At 34.0% G+C, this 25485-nt stretch overlaps 3 protein-coding genes across 3 annotated transcripts; all 3 read left to right on the forward strand.

Annotated features, from left to right (window-relative positions):
- Positions 1–2257: 2257 nt before the first annotated feature.
- On the forward strand, positions 2258–3019 carry J4E92_010048 (uncharacterized protein; the record flags this gene model as incomplete). The annotated part of the gene is made up of 1 exon (XM_051501389.1): positions 2258–3019. One exon carries the CDS (start codon positions 2258–2260, stop codon positions 3017–3019), a length of 762 nt encoding a protein of 253 aa, XP_051348458.1.
- Positions 3020–3890: 871 nt separating this feature from the next.
- On the forward strand, positions 3891–7198 carry J4E92_010049 (uncharacterized protein; the record flags this gene model as incomplete). The annotated part of the gene is made up of 2 exons (XM_051501390.1): positions 3891–4005; positions 4104–7198. 2 exons carry the CDS (start codon positions 3891–3893, stop codon positions 7196–7198), a joined length of 3210 nt encoding a protein of 1069 aa, XP_051348459.1.
- A 557-nt stretch (positions 7199–7755) lies between these two features.
- On the forward strand, positions 7756–9519 carry J4E92_010050 (uncharacterized protein; the record flags this gene model as incomplete). The annotated part of the gene is made up of 2 exons (XM_051501391.1): positions 7756–8226; positions 8293–9519. The coding sequence occupies 2 exons, from the start codon at positions 7756–7758 to the stop codon at positions 9517–9519; spliced, it is 1698 nt and encodes a 565-aa protein (XP_051348460.1).
- Between the last annotated feature and the right edge of the window lie 15966 nt (positions 9520–25485).

Raw genomic sequence — 25485 nt, forward strand, 5'->3', positions numbered from 1 at the left:
CGGCTTAAATCTACTCTGGATGTCGAAAGTAAACGTAGCGACGATCTCGTTATGATCTGATCATGATTAGGTGTCTTGCAAGCGCTCCCTCGTGCGACATTGAGACAGCACAGAGCCCAGATGTGTTGTGAGAACATTGTCACAGCCAGCAGGCTTGATACACCTTAATTAATGATATTCATTGGCATAGTGCAGATTCACGACCCTGGTTTCACAAAACGACTCGCGTATGCCCTCAAGAAATGCGTTTCATTCTACTCTCTTTCTCTTCCCCATGTGCGCGTAGTTGACTGACAGCCTTGACCACCAAGACACCAATGCCCGGATCGACATGGCTCCACAAGCGTCTTCTGCCACCGTCAACCACTATCTCGTTCCGCCCCAGCCTTACACATCGTCTTTCCTCGCTCGTCTCAGCACATTCATCCTACATGCCCCACTCGACATCGTAGAGTCTACGCTCCGTCCATCGTCAACGGACAGCGGCAAAACCCAACACATCAACCCCAACAGCGACTCTCTATGCCCCACGCAATTCATGACAACCGTGTGCCAAGGCCTTCTCCAATTCCTCAACATGGACTTTGACAAAGCTGATCACGCTAGTCCAGATACCATCCCCCTCGCTTTATGTCTACTGCTCCGCTATCGCGTGGCAACCTCTTCTAGGTCCCAGCGTGAAGACGAGCGCAAGTACGAATACGCGATCTCAGATGAGGATGGAAGTCAACTTATCACTCTCCCCATACCCTACCCCACTTCCCGATCATGTTACCGACCAGAGATGAGTGATGCAACGCTTGTTGCGATAGCGGTGCACACCGCGTACAAGTTCCTGGCTCACGATTGGGTGAATTTGGAGCATTGGGCTGTGCCACTTCAGCTGAGTAGACATGCTCTGCTGGGAGGCGAGAGAACTTTTTTGAGAGTGATTGAGTATGCTGTTTGGGTGAGGCAGGAAGAATATGTGCAGATGAAAGGTAAACTCGATGACTTGTGGGAAGAGGTGTTTAAGAGGGCTGTTAGACCGGCGCCTCCGGATTTCGTGATGAAGAGGCTGAAGACTAAGGATAATAGGTTAAGTTGAAGCAATTGCAATCAAGGAATAGATAAGATATATAGGTTTTGTGATATACGAATGATGTTCAGTCAGAGAACTGGGCGAATGATGCCAAACCCAACATGATGCAACGTCACTATGGTGGTGGAGACGTGGAGGTGCACCTGAAGGTGTTGCATTAATAGTGAGGTGGACTGCTACACCGGTACCCAAAAGCTGACATTGACCAAATGCTTTTTGCCGAATGAGCAATGTCTGCTACGCGAATTGAAGCACACACCCCTAGAACTGACTCTTCTCCTTGTTTCTACACCAGCTGCGGGCGCTTGTTGAAGTCGCAGATATCAGGCCTGATCAGTCATTGCGGTCGACATCTCACGAGAAGGTGTGGACGTTTGTGACGACTGACACCAAGCGGCCCGTGGGACTACTTTTGACTTCAGCTATGCGCACACCGTCAGGGACAATGCTGTGAGCGGTGGCTTAGCCGGGGATGTCGTATTCCCGTATCACATCTTGCTGTACGTGAGGTGAAATACTATGGGGTAAGTGATCAACTCTCCAGCTCCACCGCAACGACGCCTTATCGAAATATTGACAGCTGGAGTTGTCGATACGAGTAAAAACAACGGTGCAGAAGTCGCCACCTCCAGCCTCGACGCACATCATGTCGCAATCGAGAACGCCGCAAAGATTGGGTGTTGAGAGGCCGTACGGCAGTGATACCCCATGAATAGTGATAATCGATCATAAGGCATGATGTTGCAATGCGTGTCTGCGACGAGAGTGAGAAGCCAGGCGAGCAGAGTTCCCCCCTCGCCTGGATGTGCACCCGACCTGAAACACAAGCGGGGGAAACACGATGACGGCGACGATCCATGCCACGCAACTGGTTGGCTCCGGCTGACGGTGATGTGGAAAGGGTGCAGACGCCACTCGCCATGCGACATGCCCGAGTACAGACGCGAGAGTGGTAGGCGCAGAGGGATGGACGTCTCCTTAAGGCTGCGGCGGCGGTCGTCCTTGCCTCACTACACTCACCTCCGTCGCTCGTTACGAACTGTATGATCATGTGGGCGTCTATTGGGATATGGCTGTTGCTCGCGCAGGTCTTCGCGCTGGGTGTTGCTGCGCATCGCGACTGGTGGCTGCAGAGTCTCCCCCAGTGTTGGCGGGACTGCTTTGGGAACACAGACGATGGCTGCAGTTATAGGAAATGTAAGTTCAACACTATCATACTTCACCGTATCACGGACTGATGTGGCCCCAGGCATATGTCAGACGAGCGAAAGCAGCACCTCGTACCTCTCCAGCGCAGTCGCGTGCGCCGTATCCTCATGCAAAGCCGACGAATCGGACATCGAACTCGTCCTCGGACCACTAGAACTCTACTGCGATGCCATCGGCTGCACGATACCTGCTGAGGTGGTGGAAGACGCCTACGCCGCTGTGTCGAGCACCGCCGACCCTCCGAAACCCACGCACGCAGCCCCGACAACCAAGCCCGCCCCCGCCGCACCCAAGCCCACCACCGCGACCCAAACCGACGACCATGACGACGCTGGCGCTGATCTGACCAGCGCAATCAGCACGACCATAACAAAGACTTCGACCGATGGCGACGGCAACACGCTGCAGATAATCGTGCCTATAGTCATGGGCCCGACGCAGATTAGCACCGGCAGCATCGTCACGTCGACTGTGGCTGGTAGCGCGCCCGTGTCTACCATCTCGTCGCCTAGCCCCTCTGCCCAGCCTTCCGCTCCGGTGCCGACACCAGGCGCCTCTTTCACGCAGACATCGTCGGCATCGGGGTCGGAAGAGACAGATCCTCCGCCTCCTCCCGCCAACGGCAACGGTAGCCCGTTCGAGAATATGCAGGCCGGTGCAGGTAGATGGGGGTTGTCAACACCAGGAATGGCGTTGGGAGTTTTCGCTGCGCTGGTGATGCGCATGTGAATGGTGTCCCAACGCATGCGACATGACGATTCCGAACCATTTACTTGAGGAATGCGCCAACCACCACGATGATTAGTGTATTTGCTTTTGGGAGATTCGAGGATGAGACACAGTCAGGTTGCATTGTAGTACAACAACCTCTACCGCTCGATTTGCTGTACGATACCTAGATATGATGAATGCTCAATTACGAAAGTTTACCACCCCACGACCGTCCTCACGATATCAATCAAGTCCTCAATGCGAAGTTGTAGTCACCCCTCGAAGACCCTGATCGCCGGAATGCCAGCGGATGACTTTGGTCCACGCGCATCATTCCACCGCTTTGTCCCCGCAAGCCAATGAAAGCAGATCTAATGCCAAGTCGGTCCTCCAGTCCTTGCACAGGAATGAGACTCGCAAGCTGCACCTTCTTAAGCCCCATCAACACTTCGCATCTCGCCCAGGGCCTATTCTCGTCTCATCTCGCGTGTCCAGCGGATTTGCATGTGCTTCAGCCTCTAGCTCGGCCGACGCAATTCATCCGTCCTCCGACGTGAAAACCTCCGACGGGCGACTTACCTAAAACAGGGCCAACGAATCAGCGTGCTCGCATTCCGCAACGACGACCGAGGCATCTTGCTCTCCAAGCAACAAAGTGGTCCCAACGCGTCAAGGAGGTAGCATTCGGAGCGCGCGAACGAGTCCAGTTTGTTTCAGTGCGTCATTATGCAAACGACGTGGCATGAGTGAATTTCTTTCTGATACGTTATAGATAGAGCGGGCTGTCCGGCCACGACGAACGGTCAACACATCGACTTCAACGACCAGCGAGCGTTTACTTTGACTTCTTGGCCTTTTCCCTTCTACCTTTTACTATTTATACCTCGACATGGCGGAGCTTGAACCTATCCCCGGCCCTCCTGGCCTGCCCATCGTTGGCAACATCACAGATATCGATGCCACAAACCCCATACAGTCTATGTGTAATCTGACACTGAAATACGGTTAGTGGTTCTCTTTTTGCATACCCACCTTGCTATCCGCTTCCTGCACAGGACTGAGTTTGGCTGCGAATCTGCGAACCGAGAACTAATGAGTGCAGGCCCGATATGGAAGTTCTACCTTGGCGGCGAGCGTGTCGTTATCGCAAACCAAGCTCACATGGACGAGATCTGTAACGAGGAGCGGTTCTCGAAAATCATAGCGGCATCACTAGAACAGGTCCGCAACGGTGTTCACGATGGTTTGTTCACATCCTACGGACCACAAGAGGAGAACTGGGGTATTGCGCATCGCGTCCTGCTTCCTCAACTCGGGCCGCTCGCTATCCGCAACATGTTCAACGAGATGCACGACATTGCGTCGCAACTCGTCATGAAATGGGCAAGACACGGCCCTGAACACACCATACACGTCACGGATGACTTCACGCGGCTGACCCTTGACACCATCGCCCTCTGCGCTATGGACTACCGGTTTAACTCCTACTACCAAGCAAAGATGCATCCCTTCGTCGATGCCATGGCCGACTTCCTCAAGACCAGCGGAGACCGCGCAAGGCGAGACCCCATCTCGCAGATGTTCTACGGTGCCGAGTCGCAAAAGTACTGGAAAGACATCGAACTGCTCCGCAAGACCAGTCTGGACGTCATCAAGACGAGGAGAGAGAATCCGACTGATAAGAAAGACTTACTGAACGGCATGTTGAACGGTGTCGACTCCAAGACTGGCAAGAAGATGACGGACGAGAACGTCATTGACAACATGATCACCTTCTTGATTGCTGGACATGAGACAACATCGGGCTTGCTATCGTTCACCTTCTACTATCTTCTCAAGAACCCTCAGGCGTATGAAAAGGCGCAACAAGAAGTCGATGATGTGATTGGAAAGGGCCCGATTACTGTTGATCACTTGACGAAGCTTCCCTATTTGAACGCTGTGCTCCGCGAGGCTCTTCGTCTCCAACCCACTGCACCTTCGGTTGGTATGACTGCCAAGGAAGACACCACGATTGGAGGAAAGTATGCAGTCAAGGCAGGCGTTCCTCTCGTTGCGTTGTTCCCGATGGTCCACCGCGATCCGGTCGCATATGGTGAAGATGCCGAGGAATTCCGACCTGAGCGAATGCTTGATGCTGAGTTTGAGCGACGCAACAAGGAGTTCCCCAACTGCTGGAAGCCCTTTGGCAACGGCATGCGAGCCTGCATTGGAAGGCCATTCGCCTGGCAAGAGGCCCTCTTGGTGCTTGCGATCCTTCTCCAGAACTTTAACTTCACCATGGAAGACGCGTCGTACCAACTCCAGATCAAGCAGACGCTCACGATCAAGCCCAAAGACTTCTACATGCGCGCCCACCTCCGGAATGGTATCTCCGCGACATCGCTCGAGCGCTCGCTGGCATCGGCTACGCTCAACGACCCTCCTCCTGTGAATGGCGCACCCGCTGTCAGGAAAGAGAAGACCACCAAGGGCAAGCCTATGGCCATTTACTACGGCTCCAACACCGGAACATGCGAAGCGCTTGCTAACCGCCTTGCTGGCGACGCCGCAAACCATGGGTTTAACGCAGAAGTTGTGGACACTCTGGACGCCGTGCGCGAGAGTATCCCCACCGACAAGCCCATTGTCATCATCACCGCATCCTACGAGGGCGCGCCTACCGATAACGCCGCACACTTTGTCAACTGGATCGGTACCCTGAAGGGCAAGGAGCTGGAGAACGTCTCGTATGCCGTCTTCGGATGCGGTCACAAGGACTGGGCGAAGACATTCCACAAGATCCCCAAGTACCTGGACGCTACGCTCGAAGAAAGAGGCGCAACTAAGATGGTTTCGATGGGTAGTACCGACGCTTCATCAGGAGACATCTTCACCGACTTCGAGACCTGGGAGGACCAAGTTTTGTGGCCCGCCATGCGCGAGAAGTACGGATCATCAGAGGCCGATGGTGAAGGCTCGTTGGAGACAACACTAGACGTCGAAGTCACGGCTCCTAGATCATCTACGCTACGTCAAGACGTTCGTGAAGCTCGTGTGGAGGAGATCGAGGTCCTCTCCGGCGGAGACGCCGGGCAGAAGAGACACATCGAGATCAGCCTCCCCTCGGACATGACATACTCAGCGGGCGACTACTTGGCTATTCTGCCTTTGAACCCCAAGGAGAACATCCAGCGCGCGATGCGACACTTCGGGTTGAGCTGGGATTCAATGCTCACTATCTCCTCAGCTGGCCCCACCACGCTGCCTACAGATACACCCGTCAGTGCTATCGATGTCCTTGGCGCGTACGTAGAACTCGCTCAGCCTGCCAGCAAGCGTAATGTGCTTGCGCTTGTTGAAACTACACGCGACGAGGCTGAGAAGAAGGAGCTGGCGCGTCTCGCGGACGAAGACTTCAGCTCGGAGATCACCGGCAAACGTGTTTCGGTCCTGGATTTGCTCGAGCGCTTCCCCTCGACCAAGCTGCCACTCGGGGTCTTCCTCAAGATGCAACCTCCGATGCGCGTGCGCCAGTACTCCATCTCGTCGTCGCCTCTGTGGAACCCGAACAACGTCACCCTCACATACTCCGTTGTCAAGGGTACCGCCCTCAGCGGTCAAGGCCAATACGTGGGTGTGGCTACTAACTACCTCGCGAACCTCGCGCCGGGCGACAGGCTGCATGTCAGCGTGCGCCCATCGCACAAGGCCTTCCACCTGCCCAAGGACTCCAAGAGCGTCCCTGTCATCATGATGGCAGCCGGCACCGGTATCGCCCCCTTCCGCGGCTTCATCCAAGAGCGCGCCGCCCAAATCGCTGCCGGCCGCAAGCTGGCGCCGGCCATCCTCTTCTACGGCTGCCGCTCGCCGTCCACCGACCTCATGTATGCCGATCTCCTCAAGCGCTGGGAGGACATGGGCGCCGTCTCACTCCGCCTCGCCTTCTCGCGCAAGGCAGACGAGTCGCTTGGCTGCAAGTACGTCCAAGACCGTGTCTACCACGATCGCGCCGACGTCATCGAGCAGTTCGAGGCGGGCGCGAAGCTCTTTGTATGCGGCTCGCGCGGCGTGGGCGACGGCGTGCAGGAGACGCTGATTCGGATCGCGAAGGAGCGATTGAAGGAGAAGGAGGGACGGGAGGCGGATGACGCGAAGGCGAGGGAGTGGTTTGAGGGGCTCAGGAATGAGAGGTTCGCTACCGACGTGTTTGAGTAGGCGTAGATAGTGTAGAAGAGTAAGAGAGTCTACACCCGAATGACGCGCACGCGTTCTGCTTGCACCGTGCCCCGCTTACCTCCCCCACCAAAGTCTGCGCCACACCTTCACTCACCTTCACGTCTCAACAACCATCTCCACGCCGATTGCTTCATCTTGGCATCATGTCACGACGTCGCGCAAAGTCTCACCATCCCACTCTTACTAGCTGAACGAAGCTTGTCGTCCGCCCAGCCAAGGCGCAGAGTTTTGCGCATCTTGCAGCGTGGAGGAGCTATGAACGAATCAGCTGCGGGTGATCCCGGTCTAATCTAATCTGATCGCATCTAATCAGATGATCACCTGCCACATCGATGCAGCTGCCATGTCCGACAACACTCCGAAAGCTTGTCACCGTCGCCATGGCGTACGCAACAGGTAGAATGCGCCGCTGACACGATGGCTTGCCGCGGTAGAACCGGTGGCCTCATCGCGTTGCTTGTCGCACGCAAGATGAGGGGCTTCCCTCAGTTTTCTGGCCATTCTTTCGAGCTCTCCCAACATCTCTGGAGGTAAAGATGGCGCTGTTGGACTTGCTCTTCTCGCCGAATATCGAACGACTGAATAACCTGTTCCGATGGAGACTACTGCTACTTGCGGTGATCCCGCTCGCCTTGACTTACCTCGTGCGAAAGTTCACCAAAGCAAAGCCCCTCGATCTGAAGCAGTATTCGCATTTTCCACAACCTGAGCCAGCAGATCCCGTCCGAGGACATTGGCCATGGGTTGAGAAGATTGCAGCTGAGGGCGATCCTCGACGCGCCTTCGATGAGATGCTGTACGAACAAGCTGAAAAGCTTGGATTTCCCCCGGTTTTGCTCGTCGACTTCCGCCCGATTGAGAAGTTCCCTGTTCTCTTCATCCTGGACAACGATGTCGCGGAACAAGTCACCAAGCCGAACAAAGCGTTCCGAACTAGCATGCCAAAGCATCCTTCTATTCAGCAGATAGCACCCCTGGTTGGTTCAAGGTCTTTGGTTACTACCGATGTAAGTAGTGGGTGAACAGGTGTAGAGTTGGGGGGCGAAGGCGCGGAGACTGACTATGAGCTCCAGGGAGAGGAATGGAACGCGCTGTACAAGCGCATACGCCCGGGCTTCCAACCTAGCCATCTCCTTGGTTTGGTCGACGTCATTCTGGACAAATCCGAGACTTTCATCGAGCTCATGGAACAGAAGGCTGCGACTGGCGAGACTTTCCGTCTCGACGCATACACCACGAACCTTGTCTTTGACATCATCGGAATAGTAACCTTCGACATGGATCTCAACGCGCAAATCGATGGCAAGCAATCCGAAGTCCTGCTCACCTACCGCGCCCTCTCGCAAGCCTTCAACAAGCGACCTTTCGGGGGAGTAGGATGGCGCGGCTACTTCTCCGCCAACGAGCGTGAGATCCGCGCAAAAGACAGGCATCTGGACCGCATTCTCAAAGCCAAGATCAAAGAGCAGCACAAGGCTTTGCTTTCGGGTGATGTCGACACCAAGACGAAGAACAAGAGCGTCGCAACTCTCAGCCTCCACGGCATTGACCGACTCACGCCCCAAATCCTCCAACAAACCAGCGATACGTTACGCGGCTTCCTCTTCGCCGGCCATGACACGACATCCATCCTTCTGCAATGGGCCTTCTACGAGTTGCACACACATCCGCTTGCTGCGCAAGCTCTCAACGAAGAGCTTGATAACGTCTTTGGTTCCGACACTCACCCTTCGGCCGTCGTGAAAGCGCTACGAGGCTCCGACGCTGGGGTACTCTTGAGCCGTCTGCCCTATACCGATGCGCTGATCAAGGAGACCTTACGACTCCACCCACCCGGCACGACCGCGCGCATCGCTCCACCCGCATCAAACACCATGCTCACCCTCCCCAACGGCGACACCCTCCCCATCGACGGCCTATGCGTAACACCCCGCGCATACACCATCCAGCGCCACCCCAAAATCTTCGGCTCCACCCGCAACGACTTCAAGCCCGAGCGCTGGCTCGGCGACGCCGGCAAGAGCATCCCCGAAAGCAGCTTCCGGCCCTACGAGCGCGGCCCGCGTCGTTGCACGGGTTCTGAACTCGCGAACCTGGAGACGAAGATCATCATCGCTTGCGTCGCACGCCACTTTGAGTTTGTTAAGCAAGGGCTTGGGGAGCTGGATCTGGATGAGAAGGGTGAGGTGCGGGTTGAGGGGAATGGAAAGGCGAAGACGAAGGGGGAGATGTTCTCGACGCATCAGGTTACGGCGAAGCCTGTCGATGGCATGGAGGTAAAGGTAAGAGTGAAGGAGTAAGCTAGAGGTAGACAAACTAGTTATAAGATATAGAATTAGTCTTGCAGCAACGTTGCTTCTACTCTACTATAGCGTTCTACTTTAGGTATCTATTAAGTCTAGTGTTAGCCTGCTAGTATACATATAATAACAAATATATATAGAACTTTAGTTTAACTCTTTACAAAGTATAAACCTAGAATATAAGATATAAAAGCTTTATAATATTAATAATATAGTACTATATATATTATATCTTATTCTACCTTAACCTATATAAGATAGTAGTAGATCTAATTAAGCCTACGCTTACTATAAACTATATTATAGTAACTTAAAGATTCTATTATATAAAAATATACTAGTTAGATTAAACTAGAAATTTAAACTATACTTTATAATATAATAGAAGTAGTAACTAAACTACTTCTAGAAAGATAAATAATATATAAAAAGTATAATAAAAATAGCTACCTTTAGTTCTCTATAGCTCTAGAAGCTACTTAACTAATACTTAATTTTAACAAAAGCTTTATACTTCTATTCTAGTATCTAGAATTATAAATTTATAAATTATAGTCTTTTAATACTATATCTACTATATACTATATAGTGCCTTATATCTAATTTTACAGACTCTATTTAATAAAAAAATATTAAAAAACACTTAGCTATTAGTTTTAGAACTACTAGAAAATTTTAATAAACTTAGAGTATATTACTATTAGCACTAAAGCTTCTAACTAATACTATACTTACTTATATAACTTTTAGAAGCTTAGATAGTAATTAAAAACTATATAATATAGTAGTAATAGAAATACTATAATAGCTTTATAGTATATATTCTCTAACTAGCTAATAACTATAATATAATAACTATTCTTTTATAGTCTAGATATTAATAGAACTTATAGTAGTTTATTATAGCTACTATCTAGTAAATAGTATTTTTCTATAGAAGATAAGTTATAAATACTATATTTTTATTATTCTATATCTTAGAACTCTTATAAAGTATTCTAGCTAAAGTATTATATTACTAATATATAGTCTTCTTTATAGCTAGAGATAGTAGTAGTATTATCTTTAGCTTTACTACGTATACTAAGTTATAGAAGAGAATAGTGTAGATAATAAAGTTAGTACTAGTATATTTTATAAAAGAGTAGTATTACTATTTTATTATAAATAAGAAATTAATATTACGTTTAATAAAGAGCTTATATATCTTACTAATAAGCTTCTAAAAAGTAAAGCTAGAAAAGAAAATAATAAAAGACTTTATACTAGTTATATATATAATAAAGATAATAAAAATAATAAAAATAGAAATAATAAAATTTTTAATAAGTTTAGTATATAGCTCTAAAGTACTAGTAAAGTAGTACTATAGAGCGCTTATAATAGCTTCTAGTATAGCTAGAATAAAGTAGTTTATAGTAGCTTTTATAATAGCTTCTAGAATAATAACTTTAAAAGAAGTTATAGAGTAATACGTTTAAGAGAAAAGTAATTAATTAATAATAAAAAACTTAATTAAGCTTTAGTAAGTAAGATAATATAACTAGTAATAAGATTAGCTTTAGAAAGTTATACTTACTAATACTAGAAGAACTTATAAAAGAGGTATTAGTAACGTAGTTAAGAGCTTATTTAGTTAGTATAGCTTTAGTATTAGATTTAAGCTACTATTTATATTTTTAATAAGTTTTTAGATTTCTAATTTACTATAAGCTATAGAATAAGAATAAGAATAGAAATAAGAATAAGAATAAGAATTTTATAAGCTAAGATTTTAGTATTTTATTACTTTATAATCTATAGCTTAGTTAGTTATAAGCTATTAAGAATATATAATTATATTATAATTCTCTCTACTATAGTATAGATAGACGTTAGTATTTATAGAATAGTTATCTTACTACTCTAAATTTTAAAAGCTTTAACTACTATACTAGAGATAGTAGTACTAAAAATCTAAGCCTTAGTTTATCTAACTTCTATACCTCTAAATATAGAATTTTAACTCTTTTTAAAATATATCTTTCTATATACTAGTAATAAACTTTACTTTTTTTAAACTAGCTAACTATAGAATTATTAGTTTACTAATAAACTATATACTATAGCGCTATTTTTCTAAACGCGTTTTTTATTTCTATTTTAATACTAATAATATAAAAAAGTTAGTATAAAGATTCTTTAGTAATAGATCTACTAATTATAGTATAGTATAATATTATTCTACTTTAGCTTCTACTAAACTAATAGAGTTAATAGCTAGGCTCTAAATATCTTTAGAATCTAATTTTTTTAGTTCTAATCTTCTTAGTAGAGCTACTTACTAGAGTATATAGATTTAGTTAAACTATCTATATTATACTAACTAGCTTTATATATTATTTTTAATATAATATTAATTTAAAGCTTCTAGAGTAGTAATATAATAACTACTAAACGTAAAAATAGTTTAAGTTCTACTTTCTACTTAAGAAGTACTTTTCTTCTAGAGATTAGCTATAGAATATAGTACTAGAATAAGCTTTTAGTTTTTTTTTTATTATATTATAGTTATATTCTTTAATAGTAGATAGTACTTAAAAATTAAATAATATATAAAAATTTATATATAAAGTCTTAGACTATATAAAACTACTACTTTTATCTAATATAACTTAGCTAACTTAGCTAGTATATAATACTTTATAAACTACTTAAAGATAATAAACTTAATTTAAAAGTACTTAGAGTTATTAAAGTCTTACTTTAAGTAAGTCTAGCTATTAGTATAGTAGAACTAGTAGAGTCTAATAATTATTAGTATATTAAATATATAAGATAATATTACGCTAGAATACTATATACTAAGTAATATATATATAAATATTTAAAGAGTCTTTCTAGAATATTACTTATATAGATTTATAAAGATTATCTAGTATATCTAAGTATTTAACTTAGAGCTTCTAGCTATATATCTTAGTAAACTTATTTATAATCTAGTAAATAGTTTTCTAATTACTAAAAACTATAGTTAATATTATTAGCTAGTATTATATATAAATAGCTAGAAAAATTTATTTAACTTATATTATTATTTTCTAATAGCTTTTTTATTAAAAGTAATAGTAGCTATATATTCTATAGTAGTTTTATATATTATTAACTTTTAGATCTTATTATCTATTCTATAGTATATAAACTTAAAGCTTTTAGTATAGAAGATACTAAAGTATTTACTTTAAAAAGTTTCTATAAACGTACTTATAAGTATATATATACTTTTACTATTCTTTTTAGTATCTAAATAAGTTTTAATATACTTTATAAAGTTCTTAGCTAGATAATCTTTATATTTAAGCTTTAAAAAGTTAAGATAGTAGTTACTTATAATATAATATAGTATATATTTATATTTATATATCTTAATAAGTAGCTTCTATCTATTAGTTATAAAAGTATTTGCACTAGCTATTTAGCCTTAAGATTTAGAATTTTTAGACTTTCTTACTATATTATTTTATATATAGATAGAGTATATCTAGTTATATAATATACTTTAATTCTAGCTTTTAATAATTAATATTTAGTATAGTTATAAGGTTTAAAAGAAAAATAGTCTATTTTTAGAAACTTTTAAATCTTTATTTTCTTTCTATCTTTAGTTATAATACTAAAATAGAAGCTAGTAGAACTCTATTATAGTAAAAATATTATATATAAAGCTAACTATATTAGAATTCTAACTTCTATATCTAAAGGCTACAAAAACTAGTTAAAGCGTTTATTCTACACTAGATCTAAAATAGTATAGTATATAGTAAAAGACTCTACTCTACTAGTAAAAGGCTTCTAAATTATAGTGTTAGGCTATATAATAATATTATAATAAGCTATAAAAAAGCTCTAAATAATACTATATAGCGTAAGACTTTAGTAAAAGGCTTCTACATTCTAGTAAAAGATAAGTAGAATATACTAAAAGACTATACTAAAAGGCTATATTAAAAGACTATATTAGAAAGCTACTATATCTAAGTAAAAGATATCTAAGATATAGCTACGCTACGTAATAAAGAACGTAATAGTAACTAATAATCTAATAGTCTACCTAAAAAGGTACTAGTAAAAAACTTATTATATATAGATTTTCTTCTATATAATATAGTAAATCTCTCTTCTACCTAAGAAGCTAGGTATATAATATTACGTATAGTCTATTCTATTCTAGAGATATATAAGATAGCTATTTTATATCTATTATCTTTTATCTTAGATAACTCTAGGCTTAGATAGTCTAATCTATCTACTTAAATAAAAGCTTAGAGTCTAAGTTAGATTTATTCTACTTCTATAGTTCTATATACTATAATATATTATTACTAGTAATACTAGTCTTATTAGTATTATCTATCTATATTCTTTAGCCTATAACCTCTATAGTCTATTCTATAGCGCTAGCTTATATAGTACTCTATTAACTATATTATACTAGTTCTAATAATAGTATTTATATTATAGTCTATTACTTTTTATTCTTTATATATATTACATTTTTAAGTCTACTCTATATAGTATATATTACGTATAACGTTATATTATAAAGCACTTTTTATTACGTAGTTACTTTCTTTAGTCTCTATCTATACTTTACTTCTTATCTTTATTACTATTACTAGCTATATTTATACTATCTACACTTCTATAATTATCTAAATTATATACCTCTACTATTTAAAAAGACTATAACCTATTCTCTACTAGCTCTATTAGTAACTCTACTAGATAGTTTTCTAAGTTACTTTTATAAATTACTTTAAGAAATAGCTACTTAGAAGAGAGTTCTTTCTATATATAGCTTATAAGTAATAGTTCTACTACTTTATAAAGACTACTAACATTATTATTATATTAGATAACTATCTCTATCTAGTTTTCTAGTCTTAGAATTAGCTTTTACTTTATAAATAAATTTAGAATAAACACTTTTAGTAGTAGTATAAAGATACTAGAACTAAACTTTTACTTTAGTATCTACTAACGCTTTCTATATTCTAAGTACTAGTTCTAGTTATAATACTTAGCTATATACTTAACTTATATTAACTTCTTATCTATATTACTACTAATCTTATAGAAGAGTTATTCTCTAGTAACTATTACTATACTCTACTTTCTTATACTTATAAGCTTTCTCTATCTTTTTAGAATATTCTCTAGCTATTTATATTCTAAGTAAAAAGTAGATATTATCTATTAATACTATATATTATCTATAATTTCTATAGTTTTACTATAATATATAGTTACTAGTAGTATATAAAAACTCTATACCTTACTAGTAGATAGTACTTCTTTAGAACGCCTACTCTCTTACTATAAAAGAATAAGCTTACTAGCTTATAAATTAGAAATAATATCTATTCTTTATATTATTAATAGCTCTACTCTATATACTAGAGCTAGTACTATAGTATTTATAGTTATAAATAGTTATTTTCTACTTCTAGCTACCTCTCTCTATATTTCTAATACTACTTTCTATTCTCTTAAACTTTCTACTATTATAACTATCTTTACGTAGTTTATTATTTTAGCTATCTTACTTATGCTAATCTTCTCTAACTATTTTATAAAGTTATAGTACTTAATCTTATAGTCTAAATATATAATCTTATTCTATTATACTACTACTAAGTCTTATATACTAGTAATAGTTTCTACTAGCGTATAGTTTAACTATTCTTTTAATTATTAATTAATCTACTTTATTATTATTTTCTTTCTTATTTACTTTAATAGCTAATCTAACTCTTTTTTATTAGATAAAGTGTCTTTATTTAACTATAGATTATTATAAACGTAGTTAATAAACTATACTAAGTACTTTTTTATAACGCACTAATAGAGCTACTATATAGTATTCTTTAGTGTATACGTAATAAATAACTATATACTTTCTACTATATCTAGAAGAATATAATAGACTACGTTATCTAGTTCTACGTATTAGTAGATCTCTTATACTACCTTACTTATATCTTTATTTTTCTAAAGCGCGTTAGGTATAATTTCTAGTTTTTTAGTTACTATTATATAGTTTTTACTATTTTTATCTTAAACTCTAGAAGCTTTAGATAAAGATAAAGACGTAGGCTATTTTTATTTAGTATAATATAGTAGTAGGTCTTTTTAGTCTAAATACTACTTTTATATATCTATTTAGTTTATAGATTTAGAAATATATAAAGATAAAAACTCTTTTTAAACTTTTTTTCTTTTTCTATTCTATTTTATCTTAATCTACTACTATATTCTTATCTATATCTATCTATTAGTATATCTTTTCTTAACTATATTTTCTAAATTAATATAACTAATAGGCTTATTATTTATCTAATATACTAGTATATTATACTCTCTAAAGCTATTAAGAAGCACCTCTAAAGGTATTATTCTAAGAATATCTAATCTAAGAATTACGCTCTTATATAGTAGAAGACACTAGACCTTATCTATATATTTAGCTTTAAGAAAAACTATATAGATTTCTTTTTTATAAAGCTAAATAGCTTTTTTCTTAACTTTATTTAGTATCTTTCTATATATTTAGCACTAGCGTATACTATCTATTCTAATTCTATCTATATCTACTCTAAGAAAAGTAGAAACTATAATATAAAGAATTATCTACACTTTTAATACTAGATAAGTTTTAGTGTTAACTCTACTATAGTGTCTAACTTCTAAATAGTTATTTAAGATACTTATACTTAGTGTTACTTCTAGAGTATTCTAAGTAAAGTTAATAGTCTAAATCTATTACACTACTTTAAGATTCTCTTCTTTCTCTTATTATATAAGAATAATATATATTAATCTAGTAGTGCCTCTAACTCTAGATTACTTATTATACCTACTATCTTAGCTTATATTAAACCTCTACTAAATAGAGATAATACTACTTATTATCTTACTATATAGTTTATATTTACTAATATATTTATAAAATAGTAGTAGAAGAACTAGCTAGATACTATACTTTATAGGTTTACTATTAAGACTAGCCTTTAGCTTAGTAGTACTAAGTTTCTTAATATACTTTTTATAAGCTAGAATAAAGAACTTACTACTATTACTATCTTTACTAAAAAAAGTAAGTCTATACTTTTCTTTCTTTATAATTATACTAAGAGTATAGTATATATATAGTAGAATACTACTCTACGCGTTTTATAGTATATATATATCTAAATAATATAGAAAGATACCTATTATATTCTACTCTACTTACTTAAAGTCTACTAGAACTTTTTTATATTATATATATTACTACTATAAAAGATTTTTATATTCTTTTTCTACACTTTTATTAATAGCTAGCTTTATTCTTTATAACTTACTATATACTCTAATTAGTAAAAGACTTAGAATAGTATTATTACTATATTATATAACTACTATAGCGTCTACTCTATAGTATATATAAACTATACGTATACTATACTAAACTTTATAAAGAACCTTTATTATTACTTCTAGCTATCTTTTATTATATAGATATATATTAGTAATAAATTTAAGTCTTCTTTTATTATTATAACTAGCTTTCTTATTCTTTCTAAAGAGAAGCGTACTTTATATAAAGTTTATAACTTTACTATAAATATTATAGCTTTTAAGAAAATAGTCTAACTTATAAGTATCTAATATTTTTATAAATATTTTATTTAGCCTACTTTAAATATAATATAGACCTTACTTAATAATACTATAATAGAGAAGAAAGTACTTAAGTTTATTAATAAGTCTACTTCTTCTAAAGTACTTTATACTAATATAAAAGAAATAAATTACGCCTTAGCTATATTATTCTAGTAGTAGATATAGAATTACTTTATAATAGAGTTTAATACTTTAATAAGCGCGCTTATCTACACTACGCGTATTCTAAGTAACTTCTATTATAGTAATAACTTAGATACCTTTATTAGTTAGAATAGTAAAGAAATTATACTAAAAGAGTTTTACACTATACTTAATTTCTTTAGTAATATAGTTTATAATATAGAGATTAAAGCGTTTACTCTTTTATACTAATTAGCCTCTATACTAATATTAAACTAACTACTATTTATACTCTAGAAGTAGCTTATAGAGAATTCTAAAGATAAGATAGTAGGCTATAGCTTCTTTTTTTATAAGTTTACACTACTTAAAGTAGAAGCTAACTTTATTAAGAACTAGTACTTAGCTACTATATAATAGAGCTAGAAAGTACTTATTATAAACTTTATTAACTTTTATTAAATTAAGTAGTACTATAACTTTACCTAATACTTTCTTAATCTACTTCTTAGTCTAGTTTATTTTACTAGTAGATAACTAGTATAAGATACTAAACTTCTTAGTATTTACTATAAAAATCTATCTAGTAGTATACTTTATAATATGTTTCTCTATAATAGTTTTATTACTATTATTTTCTAATATTATAAAAGATATAACTATAATAAGTCTATTAAGATTATCTATTAATTTTTATCTAAGGTAGTTAGTTATTTACTTATATAGTATCTTTAGCTTATTTATTCTTTCTATACGCTTATTCTCTCTCTTACTTTAGATAATATTTAGAATCTTTATTTATAATAGGCTATAAGTAGTCTACTTTAGTCTAACGTTAAAGATAAGTAGTCTATTACCTTCTAGCGCCTTTATACTATTATTACTATATATATAAAAAAATATATAAGTATATAAATTAATATTAGTATTATATACTATTTTATTATTACTTTTAGAAAAAAAGTAAATAGTAAATATACTAAGTTAACCTAAGAGAATATTAATAAAATAGTAGATAACTAAGAAGCTAAAAATTATAAAATATAAGCTAGGCACTTAGTAAGAATAGAGGCTATTATCTACTTCTAAAGTATTATTATAGTATTTAATAAGAAGTTTAAAAAAACTTATAGATAGTATAAAGTATTTATAAAATAGTATAAGGCTTTTAGATTCTTTAATAATAATAAATTAGATAATATTATTAGAGACTTATTTACTTTCTTAGCTAACTATATAGAATATAATATACTATAGTTATAGCTACTTCTTTACGTAAACTTTAGCTCTAATACTAAGTTCTACTCTAGGTAAAAGGCTGTTATTTACGCTATTATATATAGTAATACTATTATTACTTATATTATAGATATAGATACTAGTAAGAGTTTTATATTTCTTCTTCTCTATTATTAGTATTACTATAGCTAAAGTGTAATTATTATCTCTTTTACTATATTATAATAGAACCTTATAGCCTAGTATAAAAAGTATTCTATTTCTACTATAGTTTAGTAGAATAGCTATTATAATAAATTAGCTTTTATTATTCTTACTACGCTAGAGTGCTTTAGTAAACTAGCCTTTATAGATATATTATACTACTTATAATATATAACTAAGCGTCTACTAGAAAGAATTATTATAGATAAGTTTTACTATATACTTCTAAAAGATTATAAGTACTAGCGTTACTTTCTTAAACTAGATAAAATTACTCTCTTTAGTATATAACTAACCTTTCTATCTATAACTATTTCTATCTACTACTAGGCTACTACTTTTTAATATATATATCTACCTCTTTAGACTATTTTATTTTATAAGTCTACTAACTATTCTAAGTTATTCTAGTAAGTTTACTTAGTTTAACTTAATAAAAAGAATAATTAGCTTATACTAGCTAAGTCTATCTATAGATAGGTAAAGAAGCTTAGAAAGACTTTAGTATATATTCTACTTATAAAGAAAGCTTATAGTCTTAGTTAAGCTTTAGATTATAATATATATATAGCTAAGATATTAATAGACCTACGTTAGCGCATATAAGTATTATTTTCTATAAGCGCTAATAGCGTTTTTATTACTACGTTTATATTTCTAGTAGGTATTAATATTAATAATATCTAATACGTTTTATAGGTTAGATTATCTAACTACTTTATTAACTTAGTATAAGGTAGTAGATAAGCTAGTTATAATAAAAAGCCTACTATTATTTATATTCTTTATTCTTCTACTCTATTAAGTTACTATTACTATAAAGTCTCTAACGCTAATTACGTAACTATTAATATATTTATATAACTAAATATAAAATATTCTATATATTACTATAGTATTCTAGTAGAGTACTTTAATAGTTCTATTAATTAGTACTTCTATTAAGAAAAGAAAGAATTATATAATATTTACTATAATTACTAGAAGAACGCTATACTAGCGTTCTCTACTTCTAAGTCTACTATTACGTTTTTACTTTCTACTTCTATAGTAATCTAAACTAAGCACTAAGTAGATAAGAAACTTATATTATCTAGTAAAAATTCTTTTACGTTATCTCTCTACGCCTATAAACTCTCTAGTAGCTATCTCTACTAGTAAGACTTATATAACGCTAACTATAGTTATTTTATTAGATTTTTTAGTATTTTTTATATCTACTTCTCTAGTTTACGTAAGAAGCGCGTTATATCTACTTTCTCTACTATCTATACTACGCTTAGTTATTCTATAGCTATAACTAGTTCTACTACTAACTTTTTAGAATACTACTATTATATTATAAAGTAATAGTAGAAGTTAGTGTTTAACTACGCTACTATATTATAGAAGAATAGAGATTATATCTATCTTTTTAATAAAAAGTTCTCTACTATATAGTAATTCTAGATTAATATATATACGCTTTACTTTACTAATAGTCTAGATTATCTCTATATACGCTATAACTAGCGCCTTATTAGAGAGCTTATAAAACACTAATAAACTAGTAAGATAGAAGAGAAATAGAGAAAGAGTATATATTTTTAGTATATAATACTAATAAACTTCTATCTAAAGTGTACTAATATAAGTAACTACGTAGATTAGTATACTATTATAGATATATAAGTTATACTATAAAAATACACTAGTGTATAGTATAAATAGATACGCTATATATAATAAGTTAGGCTATTATTTAACTTAGAAAATACTATAAACTTCTAGATATATTTTAGTAAAATAGTTTACTATAAAAATAACTATAAAGTTAATTATCTATTACTAGATTTAAACTAGATTACGTATATATTCTTTCTAAATAAATATAACCTCTAGCTCTTATTAGCTAATAAGTCTAGCGTACTCTAACTATTATTCTTATTTTTTTATTTCTTTATAGCTACTATACTATTTTAAGCTATTTATAGTTATAGTCTATACTATTTATACTAATACCTTCTTACTACTTTTATAAATGTAGTTTATTTTACTTATAAAAGCCTACGTTTAGATAGATACGCGTAGTAAAGTTAACTTAAGTTATTTCTAGAAAGTTTATATCTATATCTAATATATTAAGTAAAGATAGGTAGAAAGAGCTTATTTACTATTATCTCTAATATAATACTTTTAGTGTTATAAGATAGTATCTATCTAAGAGTCTATTCTAGGCTAGTTTTTTCTATATAAATAAAGCTAGGCGCTATTAGCTATATATTAACTACTATTATAGAACTCTATAAGTAAATAGACTTTCTATAGAAAGTAGCCTATTCTCTACTAAAGTACTATAGTAAATATATTACTATAGTCTAATCTATAAGAGTAGATATCTTTTTAGAGGTATAAGATTCTTAATACTCTAATATATAGTATATATAGTAGATAATTACGTTTTATCTTACTATATTTAGCTAGTATAGTTATCTATATCTTTACTACTAAGATTACTTATTTATCTCTACTTTTATTCTATATATACTTAGTATACTCTATAGCTTTATTTTTTCTACTTTCTTTTTTATCTATTATACTCTTTATAGTCTAGCGTTCTATAAATACTATACTAGCACTTCTACTAGCGCCTTACACTAGTAAATATTATTATATAGCTAGTGTTTATCTATTCTTTTAGTATTCTTTTTTTTTTTTATAGTATCTCTTCTTACTATATTTTTATCTTATAGTACCTACTAAACTACTTTTTCTATCTAACGCTCTTAGAGACTTTTTATTTTTATAGTATTTACTTCTTACTTTTACTTAGTCTATTCTAGTCTATAACTTTATAAATATTAACTTTACTTTTCTTTTACTAGATTCTCTAGTAGTCTATCTACGCCTACTTTATTATATACGCTACTTCTACTATTATTATAGCTTTCTTCTCTTCTATTATTCTACTATCTATCTAGCTACTAGTACGCGTCTAAGAAGATTTTATTAAGAATAATTTAGAAGATAGTACTAGTAATATAGAGTCTATTACGCGTATACTAGTTATTAGATTATCTTTTTTCTACTTCTATACTACTACTAAATCTTATAGATTAGAGAAGATTTACACTATTTAGTTCTAGGTTATCTTATTACTATATTTTAGAGTTAGCACTAACTAGTTATAGACTAAGACTAATAAGCTATAACTTTTCTATAATTATATTATAGTATATATAAAGTAATATAGCTATCTATCTAGCTACTATATATTATTAGTTAAACTAATTCTTATATAAACGCGCGCTATAATATATTAAAATAGTAATACTATTATTAACTCTACTTCTATCTATACTAAAGAGTAGACTACTATCTACTAAGTAGTTTATTTTATCTTTTTTATATAAAATATATTATTTAATTCTATAAATCTATACTTCTTCTATTAATATATTTTAGCTTAGTTTTATAATAACTATATCTATAGTATCTTTATATATTTTTATAAAAAGAATATAAACTAGATATTATAGTATAAGTGTAGAGATAAAGCTAAGTAGAACGCTACTATAGTAGGCTTTTCTACTTCTTCTTTTATCTTATCTAAGCTATTTCTTTATATACTAAGTACTTCTACTTACTTTTAATATATTATTAATATATATTCTAACTTTATCTACTTTACTAGTGTATATAAACTTATAACTATAAAAGGTACTAATATTACTAAGAACTCTATTTACGTGTTATTTTATCTTATAAAAGATAGCTTAGACACTAAACTTATACTAATTAGTTCTAAGTATCTTATATATATTAACTATAATATCTTTATAGACTAGATTAATAATAGTGTAATTAATATAAAAAACTATAGTATAGATTTTATTATCTAATAAATTCTTACTCTAAAAGTAGAGTTATTTAAAATAGTATAAGTTATAATTAAAAATTTCTAGGTATTTACTAAAGACTATAATATCTAGTCTATTAAACACTTCTAGGCTTTTATTACTACTAGTAAAAATCTTCTAAATTCTACTACTAGACTTCTATCTACTATAGCTAAGAATACTAAAAACTTTAAAGTCTATTACTATTATATTCTAAGAAGAGCTACTAGTGTGCTAGTGTACAAGGTGTTCTTATATAAATTAGATTTTTAATAACCTAAGAATTATCTAGAAGAGAAATATCTTTTAATAAGAGCTCTTTAGAATTATCTAATTATCTACTATATTATCTTTTACTTATGCTTTTTAGTATTAGGCTTTTATATAATACTTTAGATAATAGAATCTTTTTATAATAGAACTCTTTTCTACTAAACTAATGTCTATATACTTTCTTACCTATACTAACTACTTTATATTCTTATAGTAATATATCTTTATACTTTCTAATACTTATATAAATAGTAAAGCCTATAAAGATATATTCTACTATATAGTATAAGAAGTAGTTAGTATATATTAATATAACGTATATAGTAATAATAACTATAATAAATATAATAAGTATAGACTTAGCTCTTTTCTTTAGATTAGCTAGAACTATAATAGTAGTTATATTTAGACTAACTATATTCTTACTACTAAGTAATATTAGATAAGATAATTGCGTAGATAAGGTAACTACTTAAGAATACTAGAAAATATTAATTTAACTAATACCTAGAATAGTAATATTAGAAGTATAATAAAATACTAGGCTAGCTAGGTTAATATAATACTATAATAGTATATTTAGAATATACACTAGTGTAGAGCTATAGTTTAATAGAACTAATAATCTAATAGAGTATTATAGTAAGTAAAACGCTAAGCTATACTAACTATAAAAGTATTTAGAAAGTATTCTCTACTACTAGATAGAGAGTATTAAATATCTATTAAGTATTTAGAACTTATCTTTTAATTATATAATCTCTATAGTATAATATCTATTTAGTATTTAAGCTATTAAGTAAAAAAGTATTAGCTTCTTTATAAGTTATTTAGAACTATAATAACTACTAAAGAAATAGAAGAAGCGTAAGGCGTTAAGAGATCTAGTAATTCTCTTTTCTAAGTATTTATCTACTACTTCTTTAACTACTTTAATACTAAAGATACTAATCTCTAAAACTATCTCTAAAGTAGAGAGTATATTATTATTTATAATAGTAACTAATAGTGTAGTTTCTATAGTTTACTCTAGATATACTACTTTAGTCTTTACTAGTAATAACGTTACTAAGTTTCTTAAAGACTATAACTAATAAGCTAATAATAGAGGCTTCTCTAATAAGATAAAAGTCTCTATTCTTCTAGATTATATTAGTAATAAGAATTACTCTATTACTTATATTATTAAGCTTTTTACTAGTTATAAAAAGAAAAACTAAGCTAAGCTTAAGGCAAATATAAAGAAATACTAAGTAGATAAGAATACTACTATTAAGATAGGTAAGCGCTTATACTTATAAGCTTTTATCTATAAGTATATAAATAATCTACTTAGTTTTACTAAGTATTATACTTACTTCTACGTAATAGTAGAAGCCTACGTTACTAATAAGTAAGTTCTATAGAAGAAACTTAGCTTTCTCTTCTACTATAAACTTCTAAAGTATAATAAGTAAATAGTTACTTTTATAATACCTAACACTTCTAAAGGTAATAATTAAACTAAGTACTATATAGATAAGATTTATATCTTTCTTAAGAAATACTATAGAAAGAATAATACTATTAATAATATATATACCTAGAAATAAAGTAGTATAGATACTAAAATAAGATATATTATACTTACTAATAAGCGTGCTATCTTTAACCTAGAGAAAGTAAAGAGTATTATTACTAATCTTAAGAAGTAATAGAAAAAGTAAGAATCTTTACTTTCTTCTAACGTAGATTCTAAGATAGAATAACTTATAACTTTACTAAATAGACTAAAGCTTAATATAGATATAGTTTATTTCTTTATAGCTTACTTATTAGTTACTCTAATCTTTAAGAACCTTTATAATACTCTATACTTTATAGACTATATAACTAGAAAAGAGCTCTCTATTAAAAGAAATAATAGTTCTTTTATTACTAAAGTACTTAGAAATATAGCTTTTAAGAAAGAAACTATTTAGTATAGAAAGGCTAAGTACACTAATACTTACTATATATATAATAAGAAAGGTTATAAGATTACTAATTATAAACTCTATAATAACTTTTATAATCTAGGTTAGATTAGCTACTATTAGAATAGTAAGCGTAAGTAAGAAACGTACTATTTTAGCCTACTCTATAATTACCTTAACTAAATCTCTAGTACTTCTCTATTAACCTATAAGCTTAAATAGCTTAGGTTTAAGATTAAAAAGTATTTTAATATTACTAATAATATAATAGAATAGCTTATATCTAGTATTTTTTTTAAGAAGTTTAAGAGAGACTCTTACTCTAAGTATATTCTTAAGTAATTAAACTTAGCTAATATAATTACTTACTTAGACTATTATATTAGTTATAAGAACGCTTAATAGTAGTTTATCTAGTTTTAGAAAGATATTAAGTACTCTAAAAAGGCCTAGCTACTTAATAATATTAATTCTAATAGTATTATTATTAGTAGTAAGAACACTACTTTTCTCTATAGCGCTAAAGATAATACTATTAGATACCTAAATAAAAGTATTCTTAGTAACTCTAATTAAGTTTATAATAG

The sequence above is a fragment of the Alternaria infectoria genome (genome assembly GCF_024043175.1).
Source record: "Alternaria infectoria strain BMP 0036 chromosome Unknown scaffold_30, whole genome shotgun sequence".
Lineage (NCBI taxonomy): Eukaryota > Fungi > Ascomycota > Dothideomycetes > Pleosporales > Pleosporaceae > Alternaria > Alternaria infectoria.